General features: G+C 37.2%; 1 protein-coding gene across 9 annotated transcripts in view; it reads left to right on the forward strand.

The window, feature by feature from the left end:
* NALCN (sodium leak channel, non-selective) overlaps positions 1 to 18885 on the forward strand; it is a 236279-nt gene that overhangs the window by 170116 nt on the left and 47278 nt on the right. For all 9 annotated transcript variants that reach the window (XM_048072668.2, XM_048072666.2, XM_048072665.2 and 6 more), the window contains 2 exons: positions 8426 to 8562; positions 10253 to 10394. In XM_048072668.2, coding sequence (XP_047928625.1) covers positions 8426 to 8562; positions 10253 to 10394 — 279 coding nt within the window. The remainder of the gene's footprint in view (positions 1 to 8425; positions 8563 to 10252; positions 10395 to 18885) is intronic.

Genomic DNA, 18885 nt, shown 5'->3' on the forward strand with positions numbered 1-18885 from the left:
TTGCTAGTGAAAGTTACTTTTTTTTTTTTTTTTTTTTTGGTCATGCTGTGGGCAGAGATACACAGATTCCCTGCAGATTGAGTCTTTTATCCATGTGACCTCAGTACCATTCTGCATTTTTTATGCTTCCCACTGTCTGTACCTTGATAGGAGGTCAAGATGATGACTTCCTTGGTCAATCACAGCCCGGTTCTCTTCGGCTCCTTTTTAACTAAATGGGAGCTGCCTGTGGTGAGAACCTTTGAAAGTCTGTCTGTAATTATCATTTCCCAGATTGGCCCTATTTTTCTGTGAACCTAGCAGAGCAGATGAATTTGTATGTCTTGACAACATGTTAGTAAGCGCCATTTACAGAGCTACCTCCATGAATCTTCCTTTGTGCAGGGTCTGGAGTAGGTAAGCAAACATTAAGAGTCTCTGAATTTCCCTGCAATGCTACTTCCTTTGCTTCCCAGACAGAAACACCCGTTCAGGTTGTAATTAATCTTGCCATATGTCTTGGAAGATTAACACATTGTACCTAGTCAATATTGAATGATTCTGTTTGTACAAGAGCAGAAACCATACATCTTGTGCATTTGTTCACTTGAGAATATGTTAGTTGCTTATTCATCAGGACATACAATTCATAACAAATAATGGTGCCTAGTTGTGGTGAAGTCTCAAGCAGTTTCCTCTGATGAAATGGAGCATGTAATGCATGTTTTTATTATAATGGATATTCTTCTGTGACTCAATAACCTTTGTATGGAAACAAAGATATTTCTGCTACTTACCCCAAAAGAAAAATAATTAATATGAAAGTGGCAAAGATGCAATTTTTATGTGAAAAAGCTATTAAAAGAACAGTTAATATGTTAGCATTAAATGTATGTTTCATTTCCATTATCTATTTCACTGGGCATCACACATGTGACTTAAAAAACATGCTGGATTTAAGTTCCCTGTTTAGTCAATGGAAAAAGATAAGCATGGCCGAAATACACAGCAAACCCACTACCTGAACTGACCACTATGAAGTGTGTACTTGTGTCTTTTGGCTATAAAGAGACTATAACAATCAAAATGGAATTAACTAAGGTAGGTACCTCAGTCTGAAGGCATGGAGGTTGAATCTGGTCTGGTAAGCACATTCCTAGGCCTTGAATCTGGTCACTGACTGTGCAGAATCACAGATTTCAATTGTTTTTTTTTAAATACAATTCTTGTCACCAAAAGATAGGAAAAAAAATGGAAGAACGGCTGAAGTTTAATCAACATAGCAATGTTTGTCCAAGCTTGTAGAGAATATGAAGTAATCGCTCTGAAAAAAATCATTTATCTCAATCAAAGGGAAACTCTCTGACACACTGGATTCCTGTCCTCTATTAAATAAATGGACTAAATCTTAGCCGAGTTTTGCCAGAGGAGTTTTATGCCATTTGAATTGCAATCACATCTTTTCAGCAGCATTTGTTCATGAAGAACCGATAGGAGCTACAATTACTGAAAGGAAGTTATTAAGAAAACACATTTGTGAAACTTTACTCAATATCTTATTAATTTGGGAGACTTCATGCAAAATTGAGGAAAAAGTTATTTAAATGAACAATTGGGAAATAGCAATCACAGCATCCAATCATACTACACACAGCGTATAAACCCTGTGACACATAAAAGTTGTTTATAAAAAAAATAATCTTGTGCATATGAGAAATATATGTGTAATCTTGTTCCTCCATCTGCTAGGAACTTTTTCAGTTTATTTTACCCTTTGATTATCAACAGTGCAGTCTCTGCTGTGAATGCTAGCACCACTGTAATCATATTTTTTGTTACATTTCAGTGAAAATTCCCCAAGGCACCACAGAATGTGGTTAAAATCAATTTAGGTTCTGTTTTATAGTTGCTACATGGGAGAATTTTTTATTGCCTGCAATGTCCCCATTTGTTTAGGTGAGCCCAAAGGGCAAAATGCACAGTTGGTACATCTAGACTGTTAACTAAAAGAGGACGAGAGCTAGAGCAAGCTGAAACACAGAGCCTTTGTCTATGCACGCTGCATAACTGTTTGCTCATGGCTGGCTCTGTCTTGGGCCTCCACCTGGATTTCCTGGACTTTCTCCCAGACAATGCTTTGGGACTAGTTTAGGGAATAGTTTACTTGAGGGACTGCTTTCAAAGGAAGCATGGACAAGGTTTCACCAGGTTTGTCACCTCTAAGCCACTCAGTCCTTGTCATGCTCTCCCAGAAAGCCTCGTGCTTTCAGGCGAACTCGCAAGTTCTTGTCTCTCTCAGAGTAGGCAGTTCACAACCCAAATTTCATAACACAGAAATGTGACTCAGGTGAATTGCACATAAAAACTCTCACTTTATTTCAGGTGCCTTGAAGAATTGGAAAATGCACAGAAATATAACTACTGTAATTATGTCTCAAGGCCATCCCAAGAGACCCAGAGAAACCGAGAGCCAAATATTATGAAGTATGATTGAAGTCAGCTGGTAGGACTCTAGGCAAGGGTTAGGCCCTTGGCAGCCTTTTATTTAGCATTATAGACAAACCTAATAGGATCTACATGTCATAAGTGCTGTGGTTTTTTTCTGTGTTGAAAGTGTTATTTTTACCCAAATTCAACCTACTGCATTTTGTCAGTACTTTTTACCTTAATTTTCAGATTGTTTTTTTGCCATTCTATTTTCATGTTGCAGTTTGCTCAAACAAAACTGAGCTGCTTCTTCATTTTTATTGGAATTACAGGTGTAAATAGTAGCATTTTTTATATTACATTACAACTTTTGATTTCTCTTGAATTTTAATCCAATATAGGTATAATGTGTTGGCACAAATTTATGCCAAAGCTGAGTCTGGGCTGTGAAAGCTTACCCACATACATATCTTCTTTTAGTACAGCTCTCATTCATGTCCAAAAATTTACCAGGTCTATATGGCTTCAGAGTAATAACAGAAAGGGAAAAAACAGCTCATTTAACCCACCATTCTGATTTTTAATTGTTTAATTTAATGTGTCATTTAATGCTATAATTAGCATTACTAATTACTTGGATTTCATTCAAAGTTGCTGTTGACAAATCAGGTGATGATAAATACGAAAATTTGAATGAGAAAAAATATCTGGAAAACTGTTGGATAGGTGCTGGTATCGGTCTGTAATGTTGTTCATCCCGTCCTGTATTTGTATCATGCTCAAAGTGTGTGGTGCAGGAGCACAGCACATATCCTACTAAGAGGGTAGCACAGATAGTGTATAGCAACTGTATTCTTCAAATATAGCCCCTAGGGGATATTTCCAGTGAAAAAATGATATATAGCAGTGCACTCTAATGTACCAAACAATATTAATTTAAAACTATCCTGTAGTGAGACCCCCTGAACTTTCTCCAACAGCTTGAACTTTCCACACTCACCATGAAAGTATTCTGGGCAGCTGGCCAGTTCCTAAATAAACTGTGTGTACATCAGTTGCACAGCTTTTAATTTTGAACATGATTGAGCTCAGCCTGTTATGAAAACTGTCAACTGAAATGACAAGAGTTTGAGTAACGCAGTACATTTCTCATAATTATTTAATTTCATTGAAATATTTATGCAATGTTTAAGTGAATTTCACAGACTACATGAAAAGTGCATCTTTCATTCTTAACGTTTTGCATGTTACTAGTTCTTCTTCCACAACCCGAATTAATTGAATAGAGAAACAAATAAAAGTTAGGAAGGGTAGATCTTACCCCTTTGGATATGATTAACTCTGTTTTTCCTCTGGCATGTTCCCATCAATGTGTCAATGTCCTAGAAACTCAATGACTGTATTCAATTTGAGCTTTCAGTTTGCCTTGCCAAGAACATTACTTTCAAGGATGTTTCTGTCTCTAAATGCAAATTGGTGATATGAACAGATACTCACCTTAGTTAGCTCTTTGAACTGTTAAAAGTCATCACATTTATATTACCTGACCCCAGAGCACTTCAATGTCCCAGGCTGTTAGCGCCTGCCTATCAAAGAAGCTGCAGTACACACTTGAAAAGAACTTGCTACTTTTGCCCCGAGCACAATTTTGGTGATTGAGATCTGTGAGTTTATAGTACTACAATGCTTTAAAATAGAAAACAATTTAGATCCACCATTTGTTGCTTTACTCGTCTATTCAGGTTCTATATAGCAGTGTATAGCGTGTCACTCAATTACTTTAATACAGCATATATTATAAAATTTTTAAATGTCATCACTTTAGTTTCTAAAACATGGATGAGAGAGTCTTTGTAGTTGGCAGAGGAGGGATGGTTTGTGAATGATCTTGTGCTGTGGCTCTTTTGTCCTAGCTGGACTAGTGTGATTATGTGGGAAATGCCAGCATCCTGCTGGGAAGGCTGTTATCTCCAGCAGGGCAATTGCTTTGCTGACCATCCCAGCGCAAATGTCTGACCATAACCAGTGTGGATATGTGCTAAAGAGCTGACCCTGCCCCTATTTCTCACTAGTCACTACCTGATGTCTTCTATTCCCCCTGCCTCTACCTTCTTCCACATTCACCACCATACTTTATGTGTTTAGAGCAACTTCTTACAGGTTCTCTTTGGTTTTAAGGGCCCAGGTCTTGGTGATTTTAACAGTCACCCTTTTATAAAGAAGCCTTGAAAACACAAATAAATATTCTGTAGTATTATGTAGTAGTATGAATGAAGTCATCTGCCGTTAATGCCCTGAACTGTGCCACAGGAGAGAATCACAATGCAGCAGCTGATGCACCACAGTTAACAGGAGATGCAGTTTAGGGTGTTTGTGTATGTGTTTGCTAAATAATTGATTTGTTGTAACACTGGACTAAATACCCCATTGCACAAGGGGTTTGAAGCCACCCTAACAAGCAGCCATTGCTTCTGATCCTTCCATCAGTCTTAGTGATTGGGATTGCGTTTGTGTTCAACGAGAGTGGAGTGGAGCTTGCAGTTCTGTTTCCTCCAAAAAGAATCTGTTTTGCTTACCAACACAACTCACAAAATAAATCACCAAACAGCAAGTGAAGATAGTTGGGGATTCACTTCAAACTGCTTTGAACCAAATGGAGGCATGGCCATCATGTCTTTCTGGAAAAAATAAAAATAAATCTAAACACCATCAATAAGTGTACCTTTCTATCAGTTGTCTTTTGTACTCATCTGAGATAGTTATGTAAACCAGATCTAGATATCTTGGTGCCTTAGGCCTGTATCTGAATGTGTTATTCAACTGCTATTATCCAGTGGAATCCCAAATTAAGACTTCCTCTCCATCACTCCCCACCATTTAGGTACTGTTTTAATAACGTCTGATCTAGGTTCAGAACAGACAGTAGTACTGTATGCATTGTGCCATTAAATCTGCCCTTATAAACTTAAGCACCATGGAAATAGTGAAAATAGACATAAATTCCTTCTGTGGTTTTACAGGAATTGTTCTAGCAGGCACATGAGAATTTAGCCAGCCCAGGCTGACAAAATGTCATTGAACTGCTTCCAGTAGACTCTTAGGAGCTGGAGACAAGAGCTAAGCAGTACAAATCAAGCCCATGCACATTTCCTTGCTAATAATAATAATAATAATAACTAAAAAAATAAAAACCATAGAAAAAAAGTCCTGGTATTTAGCTGTTGCTAGAAACATTCTGCACCATCATCACCATATTTCAACATAATCCTGTACCTTTAAAAAAAATCCTGTACCTTTAAAAATATAAGTGTTTGTTATGTGTTAAAGAAAGTTGAAATGTAAAGGATTTAAGCAGCAATACAAAATGGGATGTGTGTCATGCAGAGCAACAATTACACCCTAAATGTGTAGAGAAGAATTCAGTGAAGCTAAATGCTTCACGCTCCCCAACATGTAATATTATCACAGCATGAGTAATTGGAGAGAGATTCGGTAGAACTGCTCTGACTTTAGGTTATTTTAAAGCCTGTCTTGGATCATTCTCCTGGTTAGAAGGGGGATATTTCTGTTCCCTTGCTTATCACTTCAGCTATACAGTTCCCTGTTTCCAAGCTCTCCCTGATCTGTTCTGCGCTGAGACTTCAGGCAGCATTGCAATCTGTGGTGTGCACTCTATTCTGCGTACACTGACTTCTGTGAATGGGAGTCCATAGCTGCAAGGGACATTATTTGTCCATGCCAGAATCTGCCTATTTATACAGAGATTTCTCAGTAAAGCAAACTAGCAGAAACTCAAAACCCTTTTTTCTTCTAAAAATTACCCCCTCCCAAAGCTTTTCAACAGCACAATGTTGCAGAAAAACCCCGGTAGATAATCTGATTCATTTCAGTGACAGTGAAGGATTTCTTTCTGCGGTACGCTGGCATTTCAAGGGTTCTGTCTCGCCTGAATCTGGAATGATGAGGCACTTCCCTCCAGAGACCTTTCTAAACACTCCTAGATTTCTTTGTAACTATATTCATCTTTATCCTCAGCCTAAAAATTCCCTAATTTCATCTTTTCATTCCTATACTTGGGTCACACTGTTATATTCTTGAAGTAATATATTTTCAAATATTTCTTCCATAATTTTACATCTCCTCCTCTTCTTTCACTATCAATTGTGGTTGCTGAAATATAAATATTGGTCCCCTGAAGTCTTTCATTCCTTTTTTCTCTCCCGCTCCAATTGGTTTCTGTAGCTCTCTCCTTTTTTTTCCATGTCTGTCTTCTGCACTGGTTTGGCTTGTCCATGTGAGACTGCTTAAATGGTCTTCAGAACCGAATGCTTACCCTGGTGCAGGCTCCTCAAAGCAGCAGAGAGAGGAGCAGTGAACTTCTGTACCATTTTCTAAGACTGTATAATACATAACCAACCTTTGGCTGGTAACATAATTGGTGCCCAAATTGCCCTTTTGATGCTGTATTGAAGTACAAGTTCTAGTTTAGTTTCTTCTCTTATTCTTGCTCTAGAATTATTTTCAGTCTTTGTTATTTCCTGCCCCTACTTCTAAATCTGTCCTCTTTTTTCTCCACCGTGGTATTTTACTCCACGTTTTAATATCAAGTGAATTTCATTAATGTCATAATTTCTTCCTTTTAAGGATCATTAATGAAGCCATTAAGTAGGACTGAACATATTACAGATTTATGCGATATTCCATTCCCCTTTTCTTCTGACCCTGTGCTTTACCATTAATCATTAATCTTTGTTTGCAGCACTTCAAACAGTTTTCTGTCCACTTGACAACTTGTATCCAGCCGAATATGAATTGATTTTCAGTTTAAACTGTCCTGTGGCTGGAAGTGGTGATGTTGCTGATAGCATGACAGTGCAGCAAAGCAGTTGTTCTTCTATAGCATGCTGTGGAAGCATGGATTACACAAGGCAGTGCAAATGGGAGTTAAAACTCCATTCGACTTCCTGGGCAATTCACCACGGTAAAAATCTATAGCTGATACCTATCAGCAGTATTCCCTGCAGGTGCTGATCGGGCAACTCTGTTTTAAAGTATAAGCTTCTAAGATTGTGTTCACAAGCAGGCGTGGGAAGAAGAATTAAACTTCATATCTAAATAATTAGATGTGTGCTAACTGAAATGGTACATGATATTTGAATATATAGAACTAGATAGAAATTCAATGTTTAAATTCCCATTTAACATAAATGTAAAAACAAATGTGTTTCACTGAATCCTTCTGACTTGGTCTTTTGTTGTTACGACACAAGTGAGTTGCAAATATGGTAATCACAATTCAGGAATCATATCTCCATATCAAATCTCTTTTATCTTATATGATTAGATGTATCCATTATCTGTCCACATAGGTGTATCTGCCTTTTCTGTATTTAAATGTGTGGTATTCCTTGGCATAACTGTTTGTGGATATTTACAAATGCAGTGTTCATCATTAGATTTGCTGCAGCTCAGTATCAGAATTGCTGACGTAGATGGATTCTTTTGAGTCTTTTGATATTATTTTTAATACTCATCTAAATGCAATTTTCCTGTTACTTCCATGTTCTGAAAGCTAGATTTCTTTAAAATTACTCCCTTTATAAATGCTATTTTCTATTGGAATATTTTAGGGCTGTCAAGAAATACAGAAAGATGTGACTAATAAGAAAAGAGCATGGATGTTTATTTCCTTGATAAAGTGTTAGGGAACTGTGAAGGAAACATAGAAACAACCATATTGAATAGGGCATTAGTATGTTTCATATTTTAAAATTAAAATTATTAGCAATCCTCCCATTTTATGACTTTCAGTTAAAGGCATGGTATTGTTTGGAATTTGTCAGCTTCTAGCACAAGCAGACCAATAAAATAGAGTACCAATTTACCCTCTGTAGTTCTTTGCTGCCATCTTCTGTTTCTTTAGGTAATTGCTGTTATTATTTGAATTATGAAAAACAAGGCTGCAATATTACAGAGCAAATTTTTGCTTTTTCTTTTTTTTTCATTTCCTTGTTTTTAGCTGAAGCAAAGTGAAGCAAATGCAGATACAAAAGAGAAGCTTCCACTGCGTCTACGCATCTTTGAAAAATTTCCAAACAGGCCACAGATGGTGAAAATCTCCAAGCTTCCTTCAGATTTCACAGTTCCAAAAATAAGGTATTGAAATATTCCCATTGCTAATATGCCATAAGCTGGTCTGGTGCCACAGAGCTCCAAAAATATTTAACTGTTTTGCTTATGGATGAAGCAGATACTTCAGAAAATCAGAACTGAAACAGAATTAACAGAGTTGAAAGGAGCTGACATTTTATTTTTATCTTACTTTTACTTAAAAAAATAAAATCCTAGCACTCATTATAGCATATTCATGAAAGGAACTAGATTGACTGGAACCAACACAAGTAAAGTATGATTGAAAACTACATTGTTGTTCTTCCACTCCCATTTGGGTTTTAGGTTCTTGGCTGAAATGGGCAGCTAGCAGTCTAATCAATTCTCATGTGGCTTTTTAAAGATGAGATCAACTGGCAGCAAATCATTAAGAGTGGATAATGCAGGCCATCGAACAGCAGTTTCATTGTGATGACCTTGTCCCCTCTTTGGACGTGCACTGTTACTATTTTGCTGTAAAACTCACAACAAAGGATCGGTCCCTCAATTGGCTACTGGATCATCAATTAATATTACTGTTTTAATTGGTGTGGTGCCAAGAAAAGACAATTATTACAGAAGTCTAAGGGCTGTTGCTGCAGATACAGGCTGATGAGACTGCTGAAACAGCACAGGCTGGCCGAGCAGGTCAGGCTGTGCCCATACCAGTATCCCAGTGAGCACATGCTTGGAGATAGGATGATGTGAAAGATGGCTGTCACTGTTATTTGTCTTCTGAAATTGCATTACATTCTCATTAAACTCACAAGGATACTAGTACAACTGATTTGATCTGTTTGTACCATCTTATCTGAATACAAAGAATAATGCTGGTGAACAGGGTCAGGAAAAAGTGTTCCAAACCTCAAGGAAACAGTCACGGATAACTTTGTTCTTAGTACCAGAATATCGCTTACTTATATATTGAGGGTGCTCTCCCAGTCTCCCTCTTTTTTTTTTTTTTAATTTCTTTCTAGCTGTGTTTTTTCCCGGCACCCTCTAAACGTGATCATGCTAAATCTTTAAATCTGAAGCTATAGCACTATGTAAAACTATGTCTCCAGATAAAAATTAGTTATGACATAGTCAATTTACACTGAAAACAGGGCAATGATATTAAATATAAAAGACAGCAAGATAAATGTATGTTTCTTGTAAACAGAAATACTTTTTAAACGTGGCATATGTGAGGCACAGAATTGCTGAAGTGCCTTAATACTGGCATTCAAAGCAGTTATACGAACAGATGTTGTTTGAAATCTTGAAGAAACAATTTCTTGCAGGAAGTATGTTTCCTTTGGATTATAGCAGCATTTGATTTATATTGCAGTAACAACTCACTGTGTAATGAGCTCAAAAGAGCCAAAAACTGCAAAAGGCACTTCAAATATTTAGCACTTTATTTGGTAAATAAATAAATAAAATAATTATTATAAAAGGGAGTGAAACTATTTTCTTCAAAGCTACATGCAAGCCACACACTTCTCAATTCAGCTATAGATTCTTTTAATAAACTGAATGTAAGTTTTATCAATTGTTTTTTTCTTCATTCTGTCCATTTATACATCTGTAGGTCAGTACATCCATTTCTCACAGTTTATCTTAGCACTAATGGGTTGTGACACATTGTAAAGAAAAGCAAATATTAACTGTTCCTGGGTTTTTAATCTATCAATATCCTCTGTTTGTTCACAAGGGAAAGTTTTATGAAGCAGTTTATTGATCGCCAGCAACAAGATACCAGCTGTCTGCTGCGAAGACTTCCTTCAGCGTCTTCTTCCTCATGTGACCACTCTAAAAGATCAGGAATTGAAGAAAACAAATATATTGATCAAAAGGTAAATCAAGAATTCACAGCAGTATATGTCTATCCTCAAATATTGTGAGGAGAGACCTCAGATTATTCAGTTTGTCAAATTACATAAAAGCACACAAAAGCTAGGGCAACTGAACACAGAATAAAACGCTATACTTAATTTAGGTATCCTAAAACTGACATCATAGTAGAGCCTTATTTTGTCTGAATTCTCTCTCCTTCATCTCAAAATTCAGGATGTGATACATAGTTTTGTTCAAAGTATCCCATCTTATGAACCTAATTTTTTTAAAATAGTCTTGTTGTTAATCACTGCGAAGCTAGTAGAAAATCAAAAGTTTATGAATATCACAGTGGATTTCTGAGTGTCTTGCTACTTTTACAGTGCTTTACACACTCACTGAAGCAAGGTAAAGTGTAATCAGTGGAGATATGTAAAAATCTAAGAATTATTCTAGTTACTTAGAGGGCATTAACCTCTGTGTAGGCCTGGGATTTGCTAGAAAACAGATGATAAACAAACAGTTTTGAGGCTCACTGTACTATATGCTGATAGTCTCCCAGATGGACTGGCATGGATGGCTGGTTTTGAAAAATATCAGGACTGCTTGGAATGATGATGACAACGGTGCAGCAGCATGAGTAAATGTGTGTGACTTCTGGCACCATGCAAAACTACAGGGTCAGAAAAAAAATTCAGCGTGTACCGTGGAAGATACCATGGAAGTACATGGTTTGCAACTGAAAAACAGGATAGCATTCGTACAGGCAGGAAGCAGAGTTAGGGAAAGCAATGCTCTTCTGATAGTGTATGTAAAGAGCCTATTTACAAACAACTATTAATTTTCTTACCTAATGCAATGCAAGAACGCATTGTGGCCAGTGTAGTCTGTGCCATCAGTATGCCAAAGCTGAACAGCATGGCCTGAGAGGGAGGGCTGTGGTGCAATATTCTTCAGCAAACAAGGCCATGGGAAGGAATCAAGCCTATATGGGTGCCATCTACTCTAACAAGCACAGCAGAAATACTGGAGAAATTATTAACTAACAAACGTAGGGGTCAGCAGAACTACACTAAATATTACTAATGATGGATCTCAAACAATATGCCTGGGAAATCAGAGTACATTTCTACCACATGATGAAGAGATGAATGGAGGCCTTAAACTTGGTCTGAGCCACATACTGAACTCCACAGTGTGCAGTGCAGAGCTGTGCAATGATTTGGTAGATCTGTTCACATTAATATGTAGCTGAAGTATATTAAATTGGAGTTTTAATTTCTTCTGCCCGCTGTCCACAAAAGTGAATCATTGTTGATTGTCTTTTAAGATACATGAATAAACGGCACGGTTTATTCAATGATATTTTGAAATACGAAAATAGAAAGGTACATTCTTTTCAGTTTTTCACTTCCCTCCAAGAGCAAATATGCATGATCTGACTTCGCTTTTTCAATTGAAATAAGTTTTTGCAAATTGTTTTTGCACTATTCAATCTGCTTTTAGTATGTACTTTTGGATTTCCATGCCTCAAAGGTAGGATTTATGAAGAGTAATATTTCTCATAAATGTAGCTTAAAATGAGGTATTTACACATTCCTATTAAGAGGGAGAAAGCACTAGGTAGGATTTTGTGAAAGTAATTACTATGGCTTCCTATAGTTACAGTTGCCAAAGCAACCTTACTTTTGTATGGACAAATCTTCTTAAAAATATCTTATCCTTAAAACAAGATTGGAATGACTGGTTGCATTGAAATGTAAACCTTGAATGTATGTAAGAATAGAAACCTGAACAAATATTTTACTGATAACATTGCATACTAGGATGCGCTCCCACTGCTTCTGATGACAGTGGCTTCAGAAATTTTTCATATCTCATTTACATTGTAGTTGGTGAAAAAAAAATAGGTTAGAATCAAAAGGTGGGATTCTGCTGTCAGGTTTGACTCTTTGCTTCCTCTGAGGTGCCTGAAATATGGCTGGCTCCTCCAATTTCTTCTGGATGTAGATAGCATTTCTGCATTCCATATCTGCTGAAGTGATTGGAAGTGTATATGATACATATGTTCCCTTACTTCCCACTTCATCAACATTTTTCTTTTCTTTCTCCAAAAATGTGCAACTATATTTATGGTAATTTTTTTTCATTCAAAATCAATCTGACCTATAATTTGTCATTATCAGTAAAGCAAATCATTCTATGTTCTATTATATAACAGCTTTAGTAAGTCTTTTCAGAATTATAATTACCTACTTCCTTGAAAAGCAGCTTTAAGTTGTAAGAGGGGAGTGGATTTTCATTGAATTCTTCCTATTTTAAGGTATTTTATCTTCTCAAAATAGTAGAAAAATGTATTTATTTGTTACCCATAACCATAATGAAAATCAGTTTGAAATTATTTTCATCTATGCCAAATCAAAAGAACAGTTTTGAAAAACAGGGTTAAAAAATAAAAATATGTCATCACGTGAACATTGTAGATGTTGGAGAAGGGGAATTTTACAAAGACAGAGGGAAGTGTTCTTTTATACTTCCACAGTTGTACAAAAATTATTCACAGTATGCTGGGAAATTCCTTAGCTAACCAATATTTCAGTGAATTCTTAGAACAGGATGAAATATGTGTACACAGATAATTTTTGTGTGAGTGGGTGGATGAGAAGAAAGGAAGTTGGCAGAAAATGAAGACATCTCACTGTGATGGCTCTCACAAGAGCTTCAGGGACAGTCACAGCCAGTTTTAAGGGACAAAAACGAATAAGCTGTAAGATTTACAACAAATCAGGTGTCTAGTAAAATACAGTTGAGTTGGCTCTTGAGCATTGGACTTGGGTTCTTAACTTCGAGACTAGAATCAGAGGAAGGCACAAACACCTCAGAGCGCTTTCATAAGAGATGTACAACTTTCAGTAAGCCATGCTAAAAGATGTTGCAAGGAGGACGCTCCTGAACAGGTTACTTATCTTTGACCACACAACACAGCACATCACTGTTAAATTATGTTTCAAATCTGACAGGCTTATGAGATGAACTTTAAAAATGCCTGTGGCTCATTATGTAGATATGCCCATGTGCATGTCTACAGCTGTGGCACAGCAGGACTGAATTACAAAACAAAGCAAAAGAGCTTTCAATATATCGACATTGTTTATAGCTCAGACTTTTAGCATCTTCCATTTAGTTGAAATATTATAAACAAGCTAGTGCCTTTATTTCTGCATTTTTAAGATTAACTGGATAGTAGCAAATGTATTTTCTCTTTTCCATCCCCTGTATCATCCTGTTTCCTTTCACTTGTATGAGTTTCCTTTTTAGCTCTGCAAGCATTGAAGTTCATAGCTATTCCTTTTTCCTGTGGGACCAAGATCCATAACTGAGGTCTAGCTCCCATGGAAGCTCGTCCTCCCACACCATATGCCTCTCCCGCTGATTTCCTAGTTACAGCAGCAGCCATATGACAGGAGGTGATGGTCAAAAAGTGAATGCTGATCTCAAAGGTAGCCACGGCCATTACCAAGGAGGACAATCAATATTAAGCAGCAGACCTCGTGCTGGATTCTGCATTCTTTGGGGAGTTGGTGCACAGAACAGCGCACTGAGGTGATATGTTCATGATGACCTGTATTACCTAGCAGGTGGGCTGCTGAGCTTTGCATCTGTTTTTTTTTAGGCTATTTGGATTCATCTCCAGATGTGATCCTGCTGATATCAGTTAAAGCTAGATGGGATGGGACACAAACATCAACCCAATTACAAGCCTCATCCTGGAAGGGTCTGAGTACTCCCTTGGAGATTAACTCCCCTTGGTTTATGTAGAAATCAGTGGTTTTCAACACCTCAGGGAAAGGTTATATTTTTATCTGTTTACTATTTCAGACACACATTGAACACACAAGATTGACCACAACTGTTAATGCATGTTTGGTTAGCATCATAGACGCTCCATTTGTGAGCTGCTGAGACATGCCACCTATTCTTGATAAGATGTTGTTGTTTAATGTGGAAATTTGTTCCAGCATGTCTTTTAGTGGCCTGTGCTCAGCTTCTTTCATTAACTATTCTGTTGTTGTTGTTGTTTTTTTTCAAAAAGAACCACATATATTCTGAGAGTATTCTGAAAGGAGTTCTCCCTGCAGAAGGTGTTTGTAATTGTTAGAGCTGAAATACCTTTTAGAATCAAAAACAGGGTGTCCTAAGATACCTTTCAGAAAATCATCAGGCATGAAGACATGCTTATAAACTTTATTCCTCTTTTTTCTTCTTAGAAAAGAAACAAGGGTAGAATATTTACTCATGAATCCTCATTTCCAGAGGTGAATTTGTACTTCTTATGCTAATAAACTCATGTCCCAAGTTAATCAGCCTCTTCTGAACTTTTCTTTGGCTATTGTATTGTGCAAAGCAGAACATGGGCACAAAAAGTACGATAACATTCTGTTGTGTTCCTGGTTCTTCTTTTCCCTATGTAATTTGAAAGAATGACTATATCACACTACTTTTGAATACAACAGAAGCTAATAAAGTGTAGTTGCACGTGAATTCCAAGCAGAAAAGGGTACTTATTTTTAAACACTGAGTACATTTTTTTCTGAAGTATTTTTTTGCAGAACTCTGTGAATAAGTATCAACAAAAATCACTCAAACTTCATCTTTTTCTACCCTTACTGAGTATCTGAGTAGATCCTCGCTCACAATTTCAGTTTCCTTGTACCTCTTGTTAATTAAACATTGCCAAGTGCTTCAGTCTTACCTATTTATGTCATTCACAGGATATTGCCAAAATCTGTCTAGTTATAACATTCAGAAAAGCCATTAAAACAATCTACCTGATAGAATGAGAGTGGCTTATGAACCTATCATTTTCTTGGTCATTACAACCTTGATTTTCAAAGGAGATGATTTTTGTCCCATGTCTACTCTTATCGAGATCTTTCTAATGAAGTTAATATATGGAAATGCATTGATGCATTTCAGGTTTTTTGAAAATTAATCAGGAGGCCTCTTTGTTAATTTTGCATTTTTCGGAGATTTTGATTATTTTCAGATAAAACAGATATGTAACAATGTCCCTATGTTGAAATAATAAATTTACAGGAAAAGAAAAACTAATGAAGTACATTCTCATAAAGCGTTTTACCACATACATATTTGATTTGTTAATATTTTACTTTTGTGACCATGTTTCAGAGCAGAGAAGATAGAACTGCAATAATAATAAGACACTGTTCTTGTTATGGTCTGTCTCTAGCTACTGATGATTTTAAATTGTCATTCTTGCCTCTACATAGTGTGCTCAAAATTCTGCCTGGAAAAAACCAATTACATTCTGAAACAAAGGAAACTGGGGATTGGATACTTTGTCATTTTCAAAGTGCCACAATTCAGCACTTCTTTCTGGTATTAGCTTTCTATTTTCATCAGTTTTGCTCTTACAGATTTCGAGAGTTTGATGCAAAGTCTGGGAAGATGCATTAAAACACGGGGGGCTGATCATACCCCTCTTGTTTCTTCAATCAACCAAAATTCATACATGGCAAAATTTTTAGGGCTGATGGATTCTAACAGATAAGAGCATACATAAATATGGAAGGAAGGAAGAGTTGATGAGGGGCTGGGTTGCAGAAAAGCCTTTCCAGTTGAGCCTTTACTCTCCCTTTCCCTGATCCTACTGAATATCCAGATCGCCTTCTCCAAACCCTTTGATCTCTGTTACCCACTTATAATACTCATTCACAAAAACTGATTAAATATAGTCATGATCACTTTGTTCTAGTGAAGGGAATTATATGCTTGTACAACCAGAAGTAATGTTCTTCCTTATTCCTCCAACCCAGGTTACCTCAAACTGGAAACTCTCGCCCTATCTCAGTCTTCTTCTGCTCCCAGTCCAGCCCAGACGGGCAGTACCTTCTTACCTAGAAGTGAAGGTGTGGAGTGGGGCCTCCTGCTCCATCGCTGTGCACCAGCAGAGTATATCACAACTCCATATCAGCTTGGCCAGGAGTCCTCACTTTCCACCCTTCTGTTGGCAGCCATCAGTAACCTACCCAGCCCTCCTTACTGGCCTTTCCCATGATTTCCCTGGCTTCTGCCTGGAGTAAAGATGGAAAACAGAAGAAAACAAAAGAAAACACTGAAAGTAAAAAGCTCAGATATGCTGAAGACAGAAACCCAACCATATTATGACAAAACATTAAAGAAAGAGATTCTTCTCCCTTCCTGGAGCTGCTCCCCTGTGTGTCTGAGATGGACTATTAGCATCCTCTTTAAGTCTCTGGGGGTTTTCTGAGTATGTTGGTATTAGCCCTCTCCACATTCTCAGACTTAACTGAAAAAGGTTCCTGGTTACGAAAGACCATGTAGATTTTCCAGACCAGTAATCAGCTAATTAGAAGAGCATGTCTTTCCTTAAGAAACAGGCAGCAATCAAGGTCTACAAAAGGAATTAAGACTATTTCAGGTCAATGGCTCGAGAGAGTTAAGGAGATAATGCCCAATTCTCACTCAAGCCTTCTGATCAAAAGCTACAGCCCTTGACTCCTTGTGGCACTTAGCTAATGGTAGGGCCACTTTCTTGACTGTTCTGTGAGCCTGTTTCTTATGTAGGACAATCTTGCCAAGGGCCAGATTTTCAAAGTCAAAATGGAAATAATTAGTTCTACTTTGAGAGAGGGATACAGATCTCTAGAGGTTCCTTGTAATTACATCCTTTGTGATTCTGTAAGTATTAAGTAAAGTTTTCAAAAGAGCTGTAGAAATTTCCCACTGATTTCTACACGATTTAAACATTAACCTACATCAATTCTTTTGGAAATGTTGTTAGATGCCTACCAACAACTTGCAGTCTTGCAGTTTGGCCTTCCAACACTCTTCAGGTTTCTGTAACATTCATTTTGATAGAGTCTGATCTCTTCAAGCCGAAGATGCATAGACAGGATGTTGTTGAACAAATAATTATGTATGCATTTGAGAGGCTACACAGCAAATTCATGTGGGCCAAAATTATCTTGTATTTAATGGAATGCTCAAATCTTGAACAGATTCAGGCCAAATAAACATTTCCTCACTGTTTCTTATAAATAACTCTAAAATATCATTTACTGTAGTGACTCTTCATATTTTCCCTAGAAGCTGTACATGTTTAAATAATGATATAATACCTAACAATCTGTTCATTCAGCAACTCTACATAAACCATTAATTGGCGTCCAACAAATTCCAAACTGAAACAGAAGCTTGGGATGATTTTTTTCCCCTAGCTTGGAATTTCTGCCATGGTACAGAAGACTATTCCCATATGGTCCTGCAGTTGCCTATAAAAGATTGTTATTAGCAGCACTAAGCTAAAATTCTAAAGTTCTTATAACACTTGAGGGATTGACTTAGAAAAGTATGTTGTGTTCTCTTTTTTTTTCTGTTGTCACCTAAACATTTCAGACATTTATATTTCATTACTGTCTTTGTGACCTTGTCTCCTCTTGTGTTGCAGAACACCTAGCACTTGTCTCTTCTGTCAGCTCTGCACCTGATATAAAAATAATACACTACCTCACCACAGTTTAACCTCTTGATAACACGCTATTTTATGTCAAATTCAAGTTGAAATTAATTGATTTATGCAGTGCTGGCTGCTGTTGTGCCCCACATACATGTCACTTGCAAAACGAATGCATTGGCACTTGACAATGAATAGCATTTCTCGAAACTTAAAACTGCTGAGACGTACCTTAACTGTTACCACTTATCACAGATCTCCCTGAAGTCAGCAGTGCTGTGCCAGTTGTGGGACTGATCCGCAATCATTAGCAGTCATCTAGCAATGGTACTGTCTTGTGTTGCTTTCCTTTAAATCTTACACAAAGAATTTTCTTTTTTTCCAGGATAGAAAGCCTAGGAATTTTACATGTACTACTAAATAAAGATTTTCATTTAAAATGGCTGCAGTACCTTTTCGAAGCAGCGGGTGGCACTTGGAGAGCAACAATGTTGTGTGCTTTAGCTGCCTTTGCAATGGTTACAGTGGTTTATTGCTTTGTCCTTGTCATTTTGGACAAATTGCATAGGAATGCAGAATTCAGATCAAGTTCAAACTGACAGGAATGAGTCATTTTGTCTGCCTGAAGTCTGTCCTACCAACAGCAGCAATGAAAGACGCCAGCACTTGTGGAAGAAGCACTACAAACAGATTTCCTAATTCTGTGTCTACAGGCACACTTGTATAAATAAACTGAAAGGAATATGGGAACCATGCTGTTTTATTCATGTTTTGATAGGAGTACACACTTCCTATCTAAAATATTTTCATCCAGGAAGTATTATTGGTAGCTTGCTGACCTGTCACAGCTGTTCCTTACAGATCCAGGTAACCTCCAAGAGTTCCTTAAATGTGTTGTTGAAAACATATTTAACAGTAACGGATAATGTTAGGCAATTTCAGGACAGTGTCTTGTGCGAAGAAAAAATGCTTTATAGCAGAACGTTATATGGCATTGTTATTTATGCACTAAG

The sequence above is a fragment of the Anser cygnoides genome, chromosome 1 (genome assembly GCF_040182565.1).
Source record: "Anser cygnoides isolate HZ-2024a breed goose chromosome 1, Taihu_goose_T2T_genome, whole genome shotgun sequence".
NCBI classification, from domain to species: Eukaryota; Metazoa; Chordata; class Aves; order Anseriformes; family Anatidae; genus Anser; species Anser cygnoides.